The sequence below is a fragment of the Frankliniella occidentalis genome, unplaced genomic scaffold (genome assembly GCF_000697945.3).
Source record: "Frankliniella occidentalis isolate FOCC.00 unplaced genomic scaffold, Focc_3.1 Scaffold28, whole genome shotgun sequence".
NCBI lineage: Eukaryota > Metazoa > Arthropoda > Insecta > Thysanoptera > Thripidae > Frankliniella > Frankliniella occidentalis.
Window position 1 is genome coordinate 1,340,511 of NW_026267158.1, and position 19,963 is coordinate 1,360,473.

Genomic DNA, 19,963 nt, shown 5'->3' on the forward strand with positions numbered 1-19,963 from the left:
GCTGGCCATCAGCGTTTCGTGCTGGAGTAGGTCCTGCGGGGCACGCGCCTGGAGGGAAGACCACCCACTCGACACCACTACGCATTGAGGATCACGACATGCCGATCGGGCGGCTGACCAACGAACGACCGAGCCAACGACCGTCCTCGATATAAAAAAAAGAAAAAAGAAAAAAAAGAGAGAACTTCAGCTGCAATCCCCTGGTGTAGGAACGGGTGTCAGTTGCAAGGGTATCGTGCACCTTCCCTGGTTTAGATGCGTCATAAATCGAAAGGGGTGAGCTGGGAAATAATGACTCGTGCCGTGCATTAGGTGAAATGCTTTATTTGCGCTGTCGAATTCGCAGACAGGAAATGCGTTTTCTGTTGATAGATAGGAAAGGCAGACAACTTTGTCGAGAGAGATAGAAGGAAGAAGGGGCGGGGGTATAAAACAGAGTCGTGGGAGGAAGGGGCCCCAATCACACCTGTCGCTTATGCCTGATGCTTCTTCGCCACCATCGCCTTGTAGAACTGAAAGATAAAACAGACAGCGTGAGACTTATGAAATGCAAAAGAAATACACCAAGAACTAAGCTATAAGGTTTGACTTTACATCTGTGGCCTTTTCCCTGAGGCACACGTTGTGTCGGAAAGCCACATCGCACAGGTCGGAACTGGGCTCTGAAAAAGTTAGGGCGATGTTGGATTAAAGTTTTTGCGCTTTCATTCGTTGGTCGTGCTATTTCATCTTCAGAATCTCTGGGGTTTTTTCTGTACCTATTTCGACGCAGTCCTTGAAAGCCTGGTGAATCTTCTCCGGGACATGCTCCAGCATCGGGCTCAGAATAAGCTTGCCTTCTGGGGTCATCTAGAACATGAAAGAAAGTATAGTCAGTGATTGTTCAAAATGATACAATACAAATTAAGATGCGCGAAAAACTTACGACACCAGCTTCCATCATGATGCACTTGAAATTGCACTGTGAATAAAAGAAAGCGTTTAAACAGTTTTTAGAACTGGCTACACTGCTATTAAGTTGTGCTTTAAAAAAATTAACGTTTGATACGTTTGATTATTAGAACGGATCGCTGTCTCACCTTCATCCCGTCGCTCGCCTCCCCAGTCTCAGCAAACTTAATCGCATCCGCTGTAAAGATTGAATCGAGAACCATTATTGGTGATTATCGTAAAAGGATATAGACTTGAGTTGAGAAGTAGAAGCTAGAGGTGCCATGGGCGAGAGAGTCTACCATCGGTGCGCTTTCAGACACTCTAATTGAGTTCTGCTTGCAGAGTGTCCAGGCAAACACTCCCAAATCAATCACAAGATGCATTTACACTGGCCCTATTCCACCGCACGTGGTCTGTTCTAAAACACTTTATCAACCCACGCGCGACCGTCCGTTCGCCTGGTTCTCCCCGCCCCCCACGCGCTGCGAGACGATGTGGACGCCTGTCAGCCTCGGGATAGGCCACCGGCCCAGGAGGGGTGTGCGCCAGTGCGCCATTGCCTAACTATCAGGCGTTCTCACGACAGAGCTCGCCCACTACGACTTCTTTCCCCTGGCCTTGGTAAGCTAGAGGACCCCAAAATCAAAGCACCAACCCTAACACCAACACTTCATCAACACTAAACCACTTACTTCTTCACCCGTTATCTCATATAAGCAAATACTGAAAGGCCTACGGGCAACAGCATACCTACGTAAAATTCAAATGTAACTTAACTAGACTTCAATAAAACCATTTTAAAAACTGAAAAAAAAATAACTGCCCACTAAACTTCAGGCGTTAAGCAGGTTGACGCAACGGGAAACGTTGGGCGACAAACATTCACTTGTCCGAAGCTTCGCACCCCACCCCCTTTATCCCGTTCCCTGTTGGGGTTGGACTGGGCGCTCTGAGCTGGCCGCTGTCGCCACACACCTGCTTGGCGGGTTGGCCCACCCAGCGCGTAGCAGGCGCTACCCTTAGCGCCGCCGAGTGAAACGTTGCGAACACTTTCAAACTGACTTTCTAAACTAAACTTTTTCCCTTCAACCACAGACAACAAAGCTGGGTGGGTGGACTCATCGCCGTGTGCCAATACACTGCGACGCGCCCCCCAACCCCGCGCGACGGGATTTCAAAAAAAAGGCTTACCTCCTGTGACTCCGTTCTCCTGCATGCACCTGTGCACGAAGGGCGGCGGCGCGCTGCACACCTGGAAGCAAGACGGGAGGGGTGTGTTGGCGGGCGCACTTGGAGAAGAAGCGTGGGGGCGGGCTCTCCGAGGGGCTCTCCGAGGGGCTCTCCTCGGCCACCTACCTGCTGTGCCACCAGGAGCACCGCTGCCGACAGGACGAGGACCTTCATGGTGATAGCGATTCGCCTTGACAATGACCACTGCTGCCTGGCCGGCCGCGGAGGTCCACTTTTATCATCGGCCCGCGCCCCCTCCCCTCCCCAATACCCCGGGCCGAGCCGGGGGCGTCCCTATCCCTGCGTGCCTCCGCCGACCTGCTGGACCCGTCATTATACTCGGAGCGGCCTGCAATCTGGCGACGAGGGCGTGGTCCAGGCCGTCCTCCTCGGCGGCGCGCGGCCGGGCGCAGCCGGGTGTCGTACTGCCCCGCTGCCCATCATTTGCCTCGTTAAAGTTTGCTGTCGCTCTCGCGGGTGGGTGGTTTTACGTGCACGCGTATATATGAACGGAGTTGCGCAATATCGGCGGGGCTTCCCCGTCTCGTGTTCCGTCTGTTCGAGCGAAGAACGGCCACTTCCGCCCCCCCCCTCCCCCCGGCCAGTTCCAGGAAAGGGTCGGAGTGATGAGCCGTGATGGGCGGGTGTGGCTCTCTAGTCACACTTTTCGACGGTAGCGAGCGATTCCCTGTGTTGTGGGCTCCATAGTGGAGCGTGCGGGAGGCTATGCGAACCCACCCACACAGCACGGTTCGTTATGAATATATATTGAGTGATCAACGTAAATCAATTCATGAAAGACGAAGGAAAATAAAATAAAAAATAAATAATAAGCTTCATGAAACAGTGCTCAAAATGTTCAAAATCAGCAAATTGGATGGTCCAAAACTGTGCAATTTTTATAATGTCTCACATGCGGTTGATAACTATTTTCATACCTTCTTTAAATAGTGTATTTCGACCAACGGAGGAAGAAGAAGAGCGGGTAGAACATAAAGGTTCCTTATTGGCCGAGCGCTTACCCTCACTACCAGCGTGACGTAGAGGCGGGAAGCTCTCGACCAATCGGTAACGTTTATGTTCTACCCGCTCTTCTTCTTCCCCCGTTAGTCGAAATACACTATTCATTTGAGGCATGAGATGAACAAATCCACAAAAAATGTGGTTTCCCATTGAGATTTTCAAAATCTTCAGTATAGTCTTCCAAGTGCAAAAGTCTAACACCAGCCTGGCCGACGTTTAGGCACCTGAGTAAGTAGTGGGTAGAGTGACAGATGAAATAAAACTTTTAGAAACGAGCATTGAGTTAAAAATATTTTGTATTTTAAGCTCAGCTATCACAACCCATGTCTTCACAGACACATTAAACAATTCAGTGTTCATCTCTTTTAGAAGAAATTACAAACAGTGGGAAACTTAAATACAAACACTAACTAACAACAAAGCATCAAGCATCATGGTAGTGAAAGCGAGACATTGGAAAAGTTGAAACAGTAAAAATAGACCCTCACACTTGATATTGTAAATGGCAGTCACTGAGGTTACGCAGTATTCCACAGGTTTAAGACCTGAATAAATGACACACAATTCTCATGAGCACATAGGATTCCATCTATCAGATAAGGAGAAACACGATGTGAGGCTGGTGCTTGACCAAAAATTAAGTGTTAATCTCAGAGAAGTCGATAAAAAACAAGGTTCATTGTAAAACACTATGACCATCAAAAATATTAATATAAGGTTTTGAAGATTCTAGTTTCTGACAAGTTAGTGAGCACAAAGATATTAGATTTTGAGTTTAAAAAAGCTAAGAAAAAATATATATTTTGATGGAAATGATGGATTATTAAAATCAAATCATTACACAGGTACATACTTAAACAGTTTTGGCTCCTAATTTTAAACTAATTCTGAACACAAAAGAAATAATTTAAAAAATATAGCAACTTTAGGAATGTTTACTCAGGGAATATGTAATTAAAAATTGGAGTTGAAAAATTCTGAAACTTGTGCAGAGTTTTATCTTTAAACTGACTCACAGAAGCAATAGATTGTCAAAATTGTGCAGAAGTAAATGTTACTAGGATAACACACATTTATCTCTTGATCCTCCAGCAGTCTGGGCTTGTTGGGAGTTCTGATGCATTTGTTCAGACTCTGCAATAGCTCTGGCATAGGCCAAATCTGCTGATTCTTGAGCAGTCAGACTGCCAGCTGTAGAGTTGTTTGATTGTGAAGATTCCTGCATAGAGGCTGCTAGGGCCCTGGCAAGAGCTTCATCTTCACTCTGAAAAATAGATGGTGTGTTAATTATCTAGAAAAAAAATATAGGTCTTTATTTGCATATAAGCTGTAAGATCTTACCAGATTTCCCTGAACGTCTGACAGAGTTTTGCTGCCAAGTCTTTGACTTGATGGAGGTAGGGTTTTTGATTTACCCTTCAATGAATTGGGAGACGAGCTCTGCCTGGCTAACGCAGCATCCCTGAATTTAAAATGTTTGTCAGAATATAGAAATACGAAAAGATCATCTGGAGATTAACTATGTAGTTGGATTGTGAGTTCTTACGCAGCCTTCCTTCTTAAACCAGCACTTTTCCCTCCACATTGGTGGTCAACTGGGTGCCTGTGCTTCAAGCAGAAATTTAAGAGACACTCAGAGCAGTCTACGGGGATCATCTCTTTGATTTTGCAGCCTTTTGCAGAACATCTGTTTGAAAACACCTGTTTAAAAACATAAATTTAGAATTACAAGGAAAACAAATGCAGTACAACTAATTTATTTGAACCCCTCAACTAACTTTTCTTCGATTTTGAGCAGTGTCTGATTTGCAGTTGTTGTCTATGTGGGCACCAACAGCTATATCAGGTTGTTCTCCTCTCTTTGCAGGGACGGGATTATTGCATAGAGGGCAAACAGGAACTTGAACATCTTTTTTATATGCCGATTCACAATTATGTTGGAGGTAGGACATATGACTATGACTGAAACATAAATACAAAATTACCCGAATGATTTCATGATTACATAATTAGCCAATAAAGACTGAAGGTTATCCCATTATCTCCCTTCACTAAACTAAACGTCACTTCTGTCGCAACCATAACTCAGAGGAATTGGTAGAATTAATACTTTTCTCAGTTCCGCCAGTGGATGGTTTCACCTGCGCGTCACATCACGTAGCCAGCCAACAGTTAATATTGCTACAGTAAATTTCCTTCTCTAATTTACACCAAGATCTTGACTTTAAGAAAAAAAAAAACAGAATGAGGACGGAGTATTAACTCTACCCATTCCCCTGCATACACGTCATGACAGAAGTGACATGTAGTGAAGTGAAGTGAAGTTAGCTGATGGGAGCTATTGTGGGACCACCTTAAGGAACAAACACTCACCAGAATATCTTTTGACACGCATCACATTTTACTGGTAAAAAATCTGAAGAGAAGATGATTATTACCAATTAGTAACTAAGAAATTTAAGACTAGCAAAATAAAATATGAACAGCAAACAGAAATGACATACCAAGCTTGTGGCATGATCGCTCAGAGCAATGCTCCCCAAGGCCTGGGAACTCCATTTTCTTTGAAGTAGAGACTAAATGAAAACACAGACAGAAGAAGTTCTAGACGACCCCACGTCCACGGTCCAAATCCAACTGAGGGGTGAGTCCTGGTACAAGATGGTTTTTAGGTGGTGCAGAGCTTCCAGAGAGTTCTCTCACTGACGCATGATGATGTGACAAAACGTTTGGCAATAATCACGATGATGCAAGGTTAAGTTCCAATGACTCTACTCAACGAATCAAAACGGCGAAAAGAGAAGTAAAGACACACCTCACAGAGACGCCAGGAAAAATCACAGAGTATTTGAAGAGAGGAAAGGGGTTGCTCGCGATTCACAACCCCTACACAACAGCTGGAACTGGCTCCGCTCGACAGAACTGAACTGCAAAACACTACAGACTTGTTGACGAAAGTCAGATGAGTTCTGTTTTGTTTTTTCTGTTTTTTTTTTATCGTCGGAATTTTCAAGAGGTGAGAAGTGTTGAAAGACACTGCGGGTGAGACTTTTTAAAATATTCCTCCAAGGAAGAGAGGATAGTGTCGAATTTTACCATAAATTTAATTGAATTACGTCTATATATTTTTAAGTAGCTGAAATGAGTGTGAAGGTACAACACCTGGCGTTATCAGAGTAACTTTAAGGGAATTTTAGTGCAAATGTTGACAACCCTACAGCTAGCTCAAGTATGAGAAATATATAACCCCCTTCACCCGGGGAGAAAATAGAAAGTTGGAAAGTTGGCATATTGTACGTTTGCATCCATATACCCACGACGCCACGACACAGCCTCAAAATCACAAATTGGGGCGAAAGCTCGCAAAAATTTATATGCAATTGGATTGTTAAAAGATGTGTGTAATATTGCGAGGAAAAGATACAAAAGTGGTGCTTCCCTGTTAAACGAAACGCACAGCATTTGAACTTTACCGCGTCTTGCTGCGCCCACGAACGACCAACAAAAATATATACAGATCAATTTACAAAATTTTATATGAAACTAATATTTGTTTTCCCCCCTATTCACATTAATATTTACTTTTCACTTTCCTCACAAGCAAAATGAATGGTCCGAGTTTGTGTGTTGGTAGGACGGGAAGAGAACAGGAAGTTCCGCACACTGTTTGTTTGTTTCTGCTGTATTTCTGCAAGATGGCTGCAGAACAATAATATTTACAAGTGATCAGGCAGCTAGTTTTGCAAAGTTTTGTGAGAATCTACTTGTTTTTTGAAGAAAGGTTATTTGATCGTATGCCTTGTGTACGCCACATTTTTAATCAATAAATTATATTTGATAACTATCAGAAACAATGGCTGATGGAGGGTAAGTGCCTGTGCATTTAAATGGCTCGTTGGTTTCTATTTACATTACATGTGACGTTAATCATAAATTTGCAGCGGTACCTTTGTATTTAAGAGATAAATCCACCCATTTTCCCCCTTGAAATAGAATGCTGGACTGAATGTGACTGGCGACGAATTCGTTTCTTGTTGACAGTCTCACGCTGATTGATTAGGCCACAGATGCTTCCTTAGGGTTATTGTACTGAAAACGCAGTTGGCGTTTTCCATGCGGCAGTCCTCTAATGTCTCGTTCGTAGTGACATGTGAAAATCGGGTGAAAGAAATATGTGATGAAACGACTTCCTAATTTTATGCTGTTTGAGCTCATAATATTCTTTTGTCCTTGGAAGCTAAAAGGACAAGCATTCCCATCTCAGATAATCTGTAATCAACTTTCACTACCTAATCCTTGCATTTTTAGATTGGTTCCAAAATAATTGTATTTTACATTTGTAGCAATTGGTTATGCCGTGCATTTCTATTTCACCATGAACTGGTTGAAGGAGCTTCGTAAACTGGCAACTTACAACTTGTTAAATCTTGAAATGCGTGCTTTTAATTACAGTGGATGGTGGGGTTCTTTAAGTGGAGTCGTCAGTGCTGCAAAGAATAAAGTCAGTACTTGTTAAGTTATTATATAAGATTACCATACTCACCTTTGTATATGCATTTAATTTTTTTACATCTCTTATGCCCCTATTTTTTGTACTCTTTTCAGTCAGCAGAAGTCTTGGAGTTTGTTAAGAGAGATTTTGATGAATTATCTTCTACGGTTAAAAATGAAGCATCACAAGTTGTTAATTCTACCACATCTGTACTCAAGGAACAACTTAGTGTACGTTTGACTAATCAAATCTATGGGAGTTTCAAACTTCTAGTTTATTTTACTCGTGTGAATTGAATATCTTATTTCAGTTTATTTTACTCGTGTGAATTGAATATCTTATTTCAGTTTGATCAGCCGGAATCTACTGTGAACACTATGAAACGCAGCATGTCTTCCTTCTTAGGTACTGTTAATAATGTTTTGAATCCTGCCCCTGATGACAGTGACCAGGAAGCTATGGTCATGCGAGGCAATGTACCTGTGGTTCTATCAAGGTTTCAGGTAGTTACCTGTTGAAACAATTATTTTTTTGTATCTCTTTTTTATTCTTGCTTCTTCATGTTTTAATCACAGCTTTGTGAAGAAACGACAAAATTTCTATCATAAATTTTATTTTCTTTGGCAGGCTCAGCTTCACACATTAATGACTTGTGAGGATACTTTCACTGTTGAGCCTTCCAATTTAGAAGAAGCTCAATTCTCTGCTTGGTTGGAAATTCAAGAAGACTTGTTAAACACTGATAACCTTAAAAAGCTTATGGTAACTCATGCTGAACTTCATGCTCAGTATGTCAAACTTGTTCCATCAAAGGTGAATCATGCAGACTTCTGGCAAAGATTCCTGTTTAGAAGGGCTCTACTTGAAGATGAAGAAGCTCACCGTGAAGCTCAAGAAAGACGGCAACAACGTGAGGCCCAAGAGGCTGAACATTACTTGCGTAATCAAGGTAAATTGTGCTATGAACAGACTATGTTGATTGTTGTCTCTCCCTTATCTATATGTTTTATTACCTCCTACTTATTATTTCAGAAGATGAATTATCTACCAACAAACTGGATATCTCAGATGAAGAGCAAACTCGATTACTTCAGGAATATGAAAATGAGTGTAAGACCAAATCATCAGATGAAGAAGGGACTGTAGATAGCTCAAAGTCTACATCTCCCCTTAAACTACCTCTTAAGGAAAATCATTACTCTGATGGGAAATCTCCTGAATCTGGAAATGTGCAGCCCTTATCAGATGAAGAATCTGAAACATCTTTGATTGTAGATGCTAAAAACAAACTTTTCTCATTTGTGAAGACAGCCATCGACTCTTTGGATCTTCTTGAAAATGAATACGAGACAGAAGAGTCTTCAGTTAGTAGTTATGAAAAGTGTCCAAAGAAAGGAGAAAGTATTGACAATGAGGAGGTTGATTTGAGTTCTAATTTGGAAATTACAATAAAAGAAAAGGGTGATATGGTGGTGCTTGGAAGCAGCAAAGATAGGGGTGAGTACTTTTCTTGAGCATATGTCCATTCCTTTGCCTAGTAATATTCAAAGTAAGATAGGTACTACAATACCCTATTTTTTCACTTGACTAGCTCTCTTTTTCTTTCTTTCATTTTATTTTCACATTTTCAGGTGATAACGACACAACAACTGAAGACAGCACCGCAATATCGTCATCTTCATCTTCATCTACCACATTACCTGGTATGAATGATTACATACTTGCCTTGTACTTCCATCTGAGTCAGTATTGAAATGAGTCTTTTCCTCCAACAGATGATGAATGGGAGAAACTTCAAGCTGGTGAAGATTGAAATACAGCACATTTTATACTTGTCTTCAACTCGTTAGCATTTTGTGATGGAAACTATAGTTCAGTCAGTGGTTTTGTTGTATTTAACACACCAATGTTGATATGTAACAGGCTAACTCAAAGGATCATTTTGGTAACAAATTTCTTCATGAAAACATGGGGATAGGATTCTCATGCGTAGAGTTCCTTTTCCCATATTGCAATTTACTTGAATGCCTTTGTGGGAGGCAAAGCAGAATGTGTATCTTACCTTACATCTTACACTGTGGATGGCTCCGGCGTTATTCATGCAATGAAACCAAAGCTCTCGCTTTAAATTTCTGTAACAACCATGGGGTTTTCTTCCCCCTTACCTTGCTAAAAACCACCACTCATTATAAAATCAGGAGATGATTGGTATCTTGGTATCAGATGTGCCTTATGCAATATGTCCATTACATCCAAGTGTAGTGTATGATATAGTATTTGGAGTGTAATATGGTAGATGAATTATTCTGAGTTACTTTATTAATGTCGATACTTCTGACCAGTTTCTACCAAGAGTTTTTGTCCTCTGTTAGGTTTAGTGAGCATTATCACCATTTTATCACTAGTTTCTTTTTTTTATCTGTACAGGTCCTGATTTTTTCTGGGTTTAATCTGTGGCCTGATATTAATACCTAATCCTCATTAAAATTGGTACATCCATGCTTTGTGCCATTGGACTTATCAATCAAGGAAGGGTAAACACACAGATGACTGATCTTCAGAGCTCATTCTTTTGCTCCAAAAAAGTAGTTCTACTATTCTGGTACAAAATTTGAACTAACAATTTAAAAATTGACTTTCTACCCTCACAAGTATGTATATTTTGAAATTAGAAAAATATTATCCACTGTCATGTACTTTGACAACACATACCTCTCCTAAGTAAAGCAGTAAAAGGGAGGAAAGATTATTTTACCTGTTAGCAGTGGATTTTTATAAGACCACAAGCAAAATGTAATGTTCTGCTTCAAAAATACATTTTATCTTGTCTTGTGCATACTCTATGTTCAGATATTGGGAATTGAAAGCGTGAAGATTTTACTGGTCCTTAGATGGGTTCAATTAGATGAGAGTTTTGTCAAATTCATTTTACTATGAAAGCTGATATACATCAGCTGGTACGTATTTCTTACTTTATCTTCTCAATCAACTCAAATTTCTCTCTCATCTACTTGTTCCATGTGCAATCAACTTATCATTTTAAATAATATTATTGAATTAGATTATCTACAATTTATAAAATCACTTACGGTATGAACTTAGGATAGTCAGATGTCATCAAGGGAAGGAAAGGTTCATCTGTTTGTAATGTGTGTACATGTTAGATTGCAAGCTCGATCAATACATTCATGCATTGTGACTAAGAGGCGAAACTATATTGGACTGTAAATATATAGTAGCTGCTTAAAGGCAGATTTCATTAATGACTCTATTGCTGTTATTCTCTCTAGAGCACATGATGTTGATGGAAGTTGAGTGATATATGGTTGAGTCTCCATACTCAGGATAAAGCATGGGCATGTGTGCTAATTGAGATTTTAGTCTGCTTTTATACTGTATCTGATGTCAGTGACTTTGGTTTGGTTGTCTGGGGAGAAATGTCTGAGATTGAATATATTTCCAGAAGAAATATTGCTACATATTTGGGATTCAGCAATTGTATTTTACTGTATCTTTTTCTTAGTTTCTCGTGTATAACATATACAGTACTGCTACATATTTTGGTCTTTTATCAGAATATTTAATCTATACTAGCATGTTCTTCTGTTTTGTTTTGCTCTCAGCAGTAGTGCCAAATTTTACAACATGTAGCATTTGGTAAAGACACACATAATCAGGTCATGGTCTACCAATTTTTAGTGAGTCTTTTCAGCACCTTTGGCAGTCCTCGCCTTCTACAAATTTGTACACCAAATTACGAAATATTAACTGCTGGACAAAAGTCTGCTGACCTGTGAGAGTATACTGAATCCAAATTGCTTAAAAGTCTGAGTGACCACTGTTTTCTTCTGTCTGCTCTATTCTCATGTGCTAGGTCCAGAAAAGCTTGTTATTATTTTTATTTTGTTATTCAAAACTTAAAGAAATAAAACAATTCACTTTTATGATGGATAGATACATTAGTTTTATCTTGTAATAACACTTAACACATTACAAACTCACTCCAGATTTTTCATTCTGATAAAGAAAATCCCTCATCTCCTTTACCAGTGGGTGTACCAGGTAGAATACGCACATCAGGTGGCTGTAGAAACATGGAGGAGTAAACAAGCTTGTCAAGGTTAACTTGAATTATGACGGATCTAGCAAGAACTTACATTATTTGATTCTGGTGTTTGACTTCGGCTGTTGGTTAGGAAGCAGGCTGTGACTTTCCCATTCGCAACTATTCCAGAATCTTCTTCCTCTGGTTCAAATTCAAGAGTAAGAGCATTTTTCTCTGGGAGTGAGAGTTGTTTGTCGAGTGATTCACTCTTGATGTGAGAGTTAACACCATCACCACTACTATTTCCACTGCTATTATTTGAATTTGTGACATTTTTGGAAGGTAGTGATAGGATACTTCTTATGTCCTCATGATAGGGGTTGAGCTTGAAACTGAAAGGAACCAAATCAAAACTGTTGCCTGTCTACCACATTCTCATTGATTTTAAAAATCAACATTGCATTCATGAACATACCGGATCGATGAAGGTAGATTTTCTGGTGGAATTAAAGCATTTGTTCCCATGACAGAAGCCAAGCCTCCGATAGTGCTGACAACGAGGGGGTTATTCACAGAACTCCTGTAACGAGAAAGCGTTGCCTCAGATCCGTCCAGAGTCTGCTCCAAGTGAAAGCGGGCGTAGGATGGTGTCTTGTTGGTTACCTCAGGACTTCCCTAAAAGCAAAAGCAAACAACAAAATAATTGTAGTATGCGAATTTAATTAAAGAGAAATGGAGGTAATAATGAACAAATTCGTACAGAATGATCTGTAAAGTCCATATCTCGCATCTGTCTTTTTACTATGATTACTGCTATAACAAGAGCTCCAATACTAAAGAGGCCAAAACCAGAGCATCCTATCACAATCCAAGGAACAAAGCTGTTTTCAGAACGACGTTGCAGAAGTTTGAGACTCTGAGGTGGCACCGAAAGATGCCTGCCATCAATCCCGCTGACTGATAAATGACCATCTTGAAGCACCGCTGCCAGACTTGGGAGTACATCATCGACAGTTCTTATGTCAGTATCAACCAGATGCAGAGTTACGAGAATACTGCCTGTGTCAACAATACAATAATGTTACATTAAGAAAGTTAACTTTCTCCAGTGGCCAGCTATGAAAAGTTTACCTGGTGACAAGTCAATACTAGAAATCATGTTGGCAGGCATTTCTACTTGTTTTAAGATGTCATGTTTCAGCTGAGATATAAAAGCACCCTCTCTAGATCCCACAGTTGTGCTATACTCCTCTTGAATTCTGTTTCAGAATGTTAAAAATCAAATTTTTGACTACTTCAATAATTTTTGAGAATTTTTTGTGAAAATTGTTTACTTACTTAAATGTGAAATTTTTTGAAGTGTTGGGTACCGGAATTCCAGGGGGTAGAGTTGTGGGTGAAGCTTTATCATAATACGGAGTTGCTTGAACAGAACTTGTAACAAATGGAGTTGTGGGCGGTTGAGTTGATACAACTGTTGGCGGAACACTTATCTTCACTGTTGAAGAAATTGGTGGTTTACTGGTAACCAGAGTGGTGTCTGCGACTGGGTCAAGGCTCTTGGTGACGGTTGGTTTAGTGGAAATGGTAGGGGTTGTTGTTGCTGTTACTGTTGTTGGAGGTGACTCAACAGCAAACACGCTAGGATATTAAAATCACACAACCAAACAAAAACAAAAAATCAGTTATCTCAGCCCTCGCAACTAGTTTGCAACTAGTTTTTAAATCAGAGTTTAAACTCACGCATAGTATCCAATGATGTGGCAATAACACTCCACTGCAGGCTTATTGATAAGAGTAGCAAGCTTCACATATTTACAAGAATGACCGTCCCATGTACCACGCAGCCAAACACGACACTATTAAAAAGATTCAACATAAAATTTAACTGTTGCCTAAAACTATTTAATGATATTACATTTTGTTAGCAATGTCTAGCAACGTTATCACTTACTTCAAAATGAAATCCACTTTTTATTTGTTCACTCCAGATAGGTACTTTAATTTGGATAGTTTGCTTCTTCACATCCATTCCTTCATAGTAATCAGATGCTGTTACTTTTTGTGATACATTTTGAATTATTTTTACATGGTATACTGCACTATGCCTAAAAGAGATGTGTAATTAATTATAAATCAGTAAATGATGTTGTGACATTTATTGTGTTTGACTAAAATTCACTAAAATACCTGTAAGCACCTTGAAGTGAGACTTGACCAATTTCTGATAGGAAGTCCATTGGATAATAAGCAGCACCCATGCATACCATGCTGGCACTTAGCAAACCTTGGACATCCTCACCAAGTCGAATCTGTTCAGTAAAATTTGGCATCCCAGTGTAAGAAGTCTAATTTATATAGTAATCAAGGGCTATTGATTTCTTTCCCTTCCTGTATTGCTTTTTTTTCTTTTCTTTTAAAAAAATAAAAAATTATTTACCTGGGCAGTAGCATTTACAGGTATACCTCCAGATTTTGAGGATCTCCAATCTGGAATAGCTAGATCATCTTTGTACTTGACTTGCATGTTCAGTCTTTGAACGCTAAAACTTACAACTCTAGAACCTAGAAATGGAAGTATGTTGCAGTTGCAGAGGTGGTTTGAACAACAAAAGCATTTCCTCACATGTGTTCATTTAGCTCACCAATGAAGAGAGGAACAGAGTTATGAAGGCCTCTGCAAAGGGACTCCATAAAAAAAGAAATGTTTTGAAGTAACTTCTTTTTTTCATTCAATGCCTTGTTAGTATCACTTAAATTAAAAATAGCCACTTCTGATACACCTAACATAGTCCGCACCTGTTTAAGGTCCCTGATTAGCCACATTGGAATAAAAATTCAATAAAGCAAAAGGTGCAGTAAAAAAAATTAAAGGGGATCTAACCATTTCTGGTTGAAGAATATTTTGGGGCTGTTCTCCTTCTGTTTGGATCTCTCGTTTTCTCCTCAGGCCACTGTCGGTCTCTTAAGTTGAACGTTAGAACGTTAGAAAAATACACTCAAAGGTCTTATCTAACCTTTTCACTGATGAACAATTTTACCTGTGGATATGGTCCTCCCATCACTAAGCATGCCTAGAATTTTATCTTTGAACGCCACAAGCCTTTGCAATGTTTCCTGGGAGAAGGAACCATGCTTCAGAGCAGCATTGGCTGCCTTCAAAAAACGGAATGCTGTATTGACCTCCCCAGGAGATGAATCCAGTCTAAAATAACAAAAATGTTGATAACAGATCTATAAGTAGACCTTTTAATTATAGATATCTTAAATTATTGCACAATTGTACCTCTTATCAAACAAGTCCAATTGACTGTTCACTGTTTTCTCTATTTTTTTGGAGGCTAGTTGATAAAAGGACTTATCATCCAGAACCTCCAGGGTAATCATACTACTCTCAACAAGCGTAATGGCATCTTCATATTCTTCTGCCAGAAGAAAAGATGAAAAGCCATCACTTAATAACCTGAGAAGAAAAATTAGGAGTAAGAAACTTCAAAATTGAAAGTAAACCGGTATCACTGCCCAGTTACATACTCAACATGTCCTGAAGTCAGCAGTTTGGGGGCATTTGATGACACCTTAGGCCCCTCTACTGTGTGACATATTTGACGTACATCACAGACTCTGAGCAGGGTTTGGATTTTTGTGGGTGAGAGAGATGCTTTTTTGAAACAAACAAAAAATTCAATAATACACCATCAAAATGTAAAATTTTCTAATCATTTAATGTTAATGAAAGCTTACTGGCTGGTAAATAAGTAGTGGCTGATAGCTTTTGAGTACTAGAGTGAAAATATTTTGCTGGCCCCAAGGTTTCACTTTCTTCTACAATTTGGAAACCAAAGGAATATTGTAAAGGGTAATCTAATAAATCATCATATGCTGGTTTGGTGCTGAATCTAAATTCTGTCACTAATGCTTCTCCCTCAAGGGGCTCTACCTGAAATCATAGTTTAAATGACCTCACTCAGTTTGAATTAAGCACATTTGTTTTAAATAGTTTGAAAACTACTAACTAGTAAGGGTTTGACAACTGGAGGAGCATCTGTTGTTATGTCTACATCCACATAAGAGAAGTCAACATATCCCAAATTATTAGAGCACAAGGCGGAGAGACGGAAACGATACTTGGCATCACCCAGCAGTCCTGGAGAAACCTCAGCAGAAAATTCTCTGGGATTTTCTTGATCCACAGCTGCAGTATATGGTTCATGATGAAGCTGAGGGCGTTTGAAAATGCAATATATTTTAAAAGTCTACAATAAGTGCCTTTATATGAAGTAGCAGAATCAAATTATTACTTACAAAGCTTTGATTCGGTGTAACATATCCAGGCCAATCAATTCCTGCCCAGAATATGTGGCACCCAGATCTTATTCCTAAAACCATACCAGTAAGTGTGAAGCCATCATCTGGATTGATTACACGAGTAGAAGGGTTTTCACTATTTTTTGAATTTTTGACAGGAATAAACACCAGAGGAGGTGCCCCCATCAAAATTGAAACAGTAACAGTTCCCATATCACTTATTTTTTTATGCTTCTTAGAAATTCTTGACACAGTAACACTAAATTGGTACCTGAAAACAAAATATTTAAATTGTTTAACACATTCTCAAAAGTCTTGATGATTTTGTTTTTTCTTACTGTCCAATTGGAAGAGATCCAGGAGGTAGATAAAGAGTCCGCATTTTAAACTCTTTTGAATAAATTTTATGTAACAGTGATCTTTTTCTGTTTGGTAAGTAACACTGACTGTCACCATATCCAAGCTCACTGTTCAACATTCGACAACTCCAATCAAACTGAAATTACCAACACTGACATTCAGAGGCTAAAATTTTGACAACTTAGCTTAGCATGAGAAATGGACATGTTGTTTCTTACCTCCAACCTTCCTTCCTTATTATCAAAATCAATACTTGCTGATGCATCAAGTATAAGAGGCTGTTCTGTGCTTATTCCTACACCAGTGACATTGACGTAGGTCTTAAGTCCTCGCTCTAAAATAACAACAGAGGTGCTGGCCTGCATATTATTCAAACCAGGTATATAACAATCCAATCCTTGAAACAGATGTGGTAGTCAAAGAGAACAATTGAACATCAAAAGCAAATATTACTTACAAGCCCTAGAGATCTGTTCGTTGTTTTATGGTAAAGCTCACAAGAAATTATGTACCTTTCTCCACCAGAGAATGTTCCAGAGGGTACATTGAAAGTTTTGACTTGGTTCAATCGTTGATATACAATTGAGCCATTGTATGATTTCACAGACCACGCATACTGAGATATATTTTTTTTTAAATAAAATAAGAAGATGAAGAGTTTACATGAGAACTAAGTGTTAACATAATGTTAAAAAATTGATTTTTAATTATTATTTGTTTTTAAAGTACACTTACTTTTATCTGCCCCAGAATTTCAAAGTTCATTTTTCCATCACAACATGATGGATAAAGTTCAACTCGAAAATTCACATCAGAGTAAGTTGCTGGTGAACTAGAAATCATTACATCTAAAGGGTTGCCTGATGTACAGACATTTATGGCCCCTGAATCCAGAGTACGATGCTCAGGTGCAAGTGGTTTCTTGTCCAGCAATCTTATGGGCATCTGTTTTTCTTCCCCGCTCATACCAAGAGCATTTGTCCCTTTAACTGTTACTGTGTAATCCACATTGCTGAGCATCTGCTCAATCACAAAATAAAATAGATTTCACAGAGCATTCAAAATAGCGTAGACATTAGAAAGTAAGACGACAAGAAGAGACTCCTCACCAAACTATTGTTTAAGCTGACTCTGTTTGAAGTAACCTGCTTCACAGATTTATTAAGCAAACGTACACTTAGCCAAGTCATTAATATATCTCGTTGGGATAAATGTTTATTATTAAGTGGACTGAGACTTACAGTCCAGTTGTATAAAAGGTTCTGGCCACCTAATTGCTGAACCTAAGTCAAATTTTTAAAAATTATCTAATAGCAAGCTTCCGTAGGAATGGTCGAGATAAAAATATGAAATAAAATGTTTGAAGTATACTGTACCTCTAAAATAGTTACACTATTTTCATCAATCATGGCTTCTTTTGTATCATCCCTTTGCTTTCTGGCATAAATTGACGACTGTAATCCAGTGTGCCGAACACCATGACATGCAACATGTGGTGCTAGTACATTATATACTGGTTCGACCACCTAAACAAAATACAATTTTAAGAATATCTGCTTTTACCGACCGTAAAGATTGTAATTCCTAAGAGAGATCATTATGAATTGCAAGATATGTACCTGATTAGTTACATCATCTACAATAGAAGTGTATACTTGCGAGCTTCCATCATTATCATCAAAGGGAATGTTCAAATGAGTCTTTAAACTGTTGCTTTGCATAGAGAGTAAGATGCGAGATCCTGGATGAATGGCAGGATCCGATCCAAGTTGAATAATTAGTTGGTCTGTGCGGATCCAGCACAACCATCCTTGAACAGAGATAGTCAGGTTTCACTCCTTGTATCAAACCAAACATGTATGATGCACTGTCTATCTTGTTTCTTTCATTGTTACAGTTCATTTTGTAAAAAGTTTTTAGATTTAGGCTAGTTTATTAATTTTCTATCTACCTTTTCCAAATAAGCTGATGGTTTCTGGAGAAAATGCTTTTTTGCAGTCACCAGATGCATTGATGTTCTGATCAAACTGCAAGAATATAAGGCGCAAATCGGAAGAAAACTTGGAACTTTTAAGTATAGGCTTAGTTGGATGAATAACCAACTCTTTCGTATTTAAAATTGCAGAACTAAAATAGAAATAAAAATGGAAATAAAGATTTAGGTTCTGAAAGGCGGAAGGAAAATTCAAACCTGACTTTTATCTTTCTTACTCAGAAAGAGCTGCCTCCACTGTTCCAGCTACTCCAATAAAAGAAGCAGATTTTTGGTGAGCAGTCATAGGGCTACAGTCAATAAATCCAGGAGAAATTATTTTTGAGCCCACAACTTGCTCGACAATATTGTTGGATTTCAGAAAACAAAACACTTTAGAGCTCATGTCAAGTGGGATAGTGACATTCACCTGTGCCTACAAAAAACAATAAAAGAAAGTTGTAACATGTTTCCATTTCCAGCCAATTGCAAAAACTAGCACATGATGCACATATTACAATACCTTGAATGGAATGTTTGATTGCACTACAGAAGGGTTCACAGAGGTAATTTTGAATGTCCTGCTATCTACAACTTGAAGAGTTTTGTTGAGTAATGGATTTCTGGATGTGCGCTCAATGCATGAGACAGTGTAAAGTCCAATTACTAAAATAGAAGGATTGACTGTCAAGATCATAAAATCCTGCCCTGACTGAATTCTTATTTCACTCTCATTAGTTGCATGAGAGGCAGGTGCTATATCATTTAAGAGCCATAATGAGCATACAATATTTTGAATATTGTCTTGCAAACTGCTGTTCTTGAGATACAACTTCAAATCCTTTTCATTCAATGCTAGGTCATAAGTCTGAGGGAATATAGTTGGTTCACAACCTATAAGTGATAAAAATAGTACAGCATGTTGACAAAATATCTAAGATAGGGTAGTTCATTAATTTTTCACAATAAGAATCAGTTTTTGGATTCAAAATCCAAACTTTACCCTTATCCAAAGAGGAAGCTGCAGTAGTAGCATCACAGTTCACACACTTGTTGTGGCCATAACAAACGCCACATTTATCCAGGCCCTCTGAATCATCCAAATTTGTTGAACCTCCAACACAATATCCACACCTGTCAAAATAGACTCATTAATATAATCACTTAATCATGCAAAGTTTCAAAGAAACAAATTAATTTAAAATATTACTTACAAATTAATAAATGTACTCTTCCCATTACATGTTGCGGATTGTGACAAAGAAGTTGTAGGCAAACATGCCAGGAACAAGAGCATGTTGAGATGTAGGTACGTCGTACGAGATATCTGCAAAAATCGACTCTCTTTAGCATTATATGAACATTTTTCAGAGATACAGAAAAACACATGTAGTTATCAACCTTAAGAATGACACAAAAATGTTAATTTCATACTACCTTCATTGTTGTTGATTCAACAGATTCAGTATTGATGTTTTCAACACAACCCTGAGAACATAGGGTAGATGAAGTATTTTAGTTGCCATGACAACCCTTTGTTGCTTCATATACTATTCCACTACTCCCCCTTCCCCTTGTCATATTGATTGGTGAGGCAGGG

At 39.1% G+C, this 19,963-nt stretch overlaps 4 protein-coding genes across 5 annotated transcripts; 1 reads left to right on the forward strand and 3 right to left on the reverse strand.

Annotated features, from left to right (window-relative positions):
- Positions 1-304: 304 nt before the first annotated feature.
- LOC113202849 (general odorant-binding protein 56h-like) lies at positions 305-2,448 on the reverse strand. Its single transcript, XM_026417290.2, has 7 exons — positions 2,290-2,448; positions 2,125-2,185; positions 1,080-1,129; positions 926-961; positions 759-849; positions 595-662; positions 305-512 (listed from the first exon to the last, which is right to left on the reverse strand). The coding sequence occupies exons 1-7, from the start codon at positions 2,335-2,337 to the stop codon at positions 474-476; spliced, it is 393 nt and encodes a 130-aa protein (XP_026273075.1). The 5' UTR covers positions 2,338-2,448; the 3' UTR covers positions 305-473.
- Positions 2,449-3,464: 1,016 nt separating this feature from the next.
- Positions 3,465-6,170, reverse strand: LOC113202879 (AN1-type zinc finger protein 2A). 2 transcript variants are annotated; one of them, XM_026417322.2, is made up of 7 exons: positions 6,002-6,170; positions 5,691-5,837; positions 5,560-5,602; positions 4,965-5,148; positions 4,733-4,887; positions 4,528-4,648; positions 3,465-4,450 (listed from the first exon to the last, which is right to left on the reverse strand). In XM_026417322.2, the coding sequence occupies exons 2-7, from the start codon at positions 5,743-5,745 to the stop codon at positions 4,244-4,246; spliced, it is 765 nt and encodes a 254-aa protein (XP_026273107.1). In that variant the 5' UTR covers positions 5,746-5,837; positions 6,002-6,170; the 3' UTR covers positions 3,465-4,243. The 2 variants fall into 2 exon arrangements, with proteins under 2 accessions (XP_026273107.1, XP_026273108.1); XM_026417323.2 differs by having other exon boundaries at positions 5,691-5,888; positions 6,002-6,168.
- Positions 6,171-6,849: 679 nt separating this feature from the next.
- On the forward strand, positions 6,850-11,631 carry LOC113202827 (BSD domain-containing protein 1-A). The gene is made up of 8 exons (XM_026417260.2): positions 6,850-7,053; positions 7,639-7,687; positions 7,792-7,908; positions 8,026-8,181; positions 8,306-8,627; positions 8,711-9,175; positions 9,310-9,381; positions 9,454-11,631. Exons 1-8 carry the CDS (start codon positions 7,040-7,042, stop codon positions 9,489-9,491), a joined length of 1,233 nt encoding a protein of 410 aa, XP_026273045.1. The 5' UTR covers positions 6,850-7,039; the 3' UTR covers positions 9,492-11,631.
- LOC113202826 (uncharacterized) lies at positions 11,618-19,961 on the reverse strand. Its single transcript, XM_026417259.2, has 31 exons — positions 19,801-19,961; positions 19,578-19,690; positions 19,367-19,497; positions 18,887-19,257; positions 18,603-18,799; positions 18,343-18,518; positions 18,011-18,201; positions 17,768-17,917; positions 17,501-17,674; positions 17,127-17,411; positions 16,849-17,007; positions 16,610-16,750; positions 16,370-16,527; positions 16,029-16,302; positions 15,740-15,943; positions 15,468-15,663; positions 15,258-15,384; positions 15,010-15,186; positions 14,765-14,928; positions 14,608-14,687; positions 14,369-14,522; positions 14,164-14,288; positions 13,914-14,035; positions 13,678-13,831; positions 13,467-13,582; positions 13,062-13,364; positions 12,855-12,982; positions 12,484-12,782; positions 12,199-12,398; positions 11,836-12,115; positions 11,618-11,762 (listed from the first exon to the last, which is right to left on the reverse strand). Exons 1-31 carry the CDS (start codon positions 19,804-19,806, stop codon positions 11,691-11,693), a joined length of 5,427 nt encoding a protein of 1,808 aa, XP_026273044.2. The 5' UTR covers positions 19,807-19,961; the 3' UTR covers positions 11,618-11,690.
- Positions 19,962-19,963: the final 2 nt, after the last annotated feature.

Excerpts from the sequence above, each read along its gene's own strand:
- LOC113202826 (XM_026417259.2), bottom strand. Across the intron at positions 19,498-19,577 it reads AAGAGTACATTTATTAATTT|GTGTGGATATTGTGTTGGAG; the intron begins GTAAGTAATATT and ends CTATTTTGACAG. Across the intron at positions 12,116-12,198 it reads AATCTACCTTCATCGATCCG|TTTCAAGCTCAACCCCTATC; the intron begins GTATGTTCATGA and ends GGTTCCTTTCAG.
- LOC113202849 (XM_026417290.2), bottom strand. The coding sequence starts at position 2,337 with ATGAAGGTCCTCGTCCTGTCGGCAGCGGTGCTCCTGGTGGCACAGCAG. Across the intron at positions 1,130-2,124 it reads GGAGAACGGAGTCACAGGAG|CGGATGCGATTAAGTTTGCT; the intron begins GTAAGCCTTTTT and ends CAATCTTTACAG. Across the intron at positions 850-925 it reads TCATGATGGAAGCTGGTGTC|ATGACCCCAGAAGGCAAGCT; the intron begins GTAAGTTTTTCG and ends TTCATGTTCTAG.
- LOC113202879 (XM_026417322.2), bottom strand. The coding sequence starts at position 5,745 with ATGGAGTTCCCAGGCCTTGGGGAGCATTGCTCTGAGCGATCATGCCAC. Across the intron at positions 4,888-4,964 it reads CTGCTCAAAATCGAAGAAAA|GTGTTTTCAAACAGATGTTC; the intron begins GTTAGTTGAGGG and ends GTTTTTAAACAG. Across the intron at positions 4,649-4,732 it reads GGTTTAAGAAGGAAGGCTGC|GGATGCTGCGTTAGCCAGGC; the intron begins GTAAGAACTCAC and ends TTTTAAATTCAG.
- LOC113202827 (XM_026417260.2), top strand. Across the intron at positions 7,909-8,025 it reads TACTCAAGGAACAACTTAGT|TTTGATCAGCCGGAATCTAC; the intron begins GTACGTTTGACT and ends ATCTTATTTCAG. Across the intron at positions 8,628-8,710 it reads ACATTACTTGCGTAATCAAG|AAGATGAATTATCTACCAAC; the intron begins GTAAATTGTGCT and ends TTATTATTTCAG.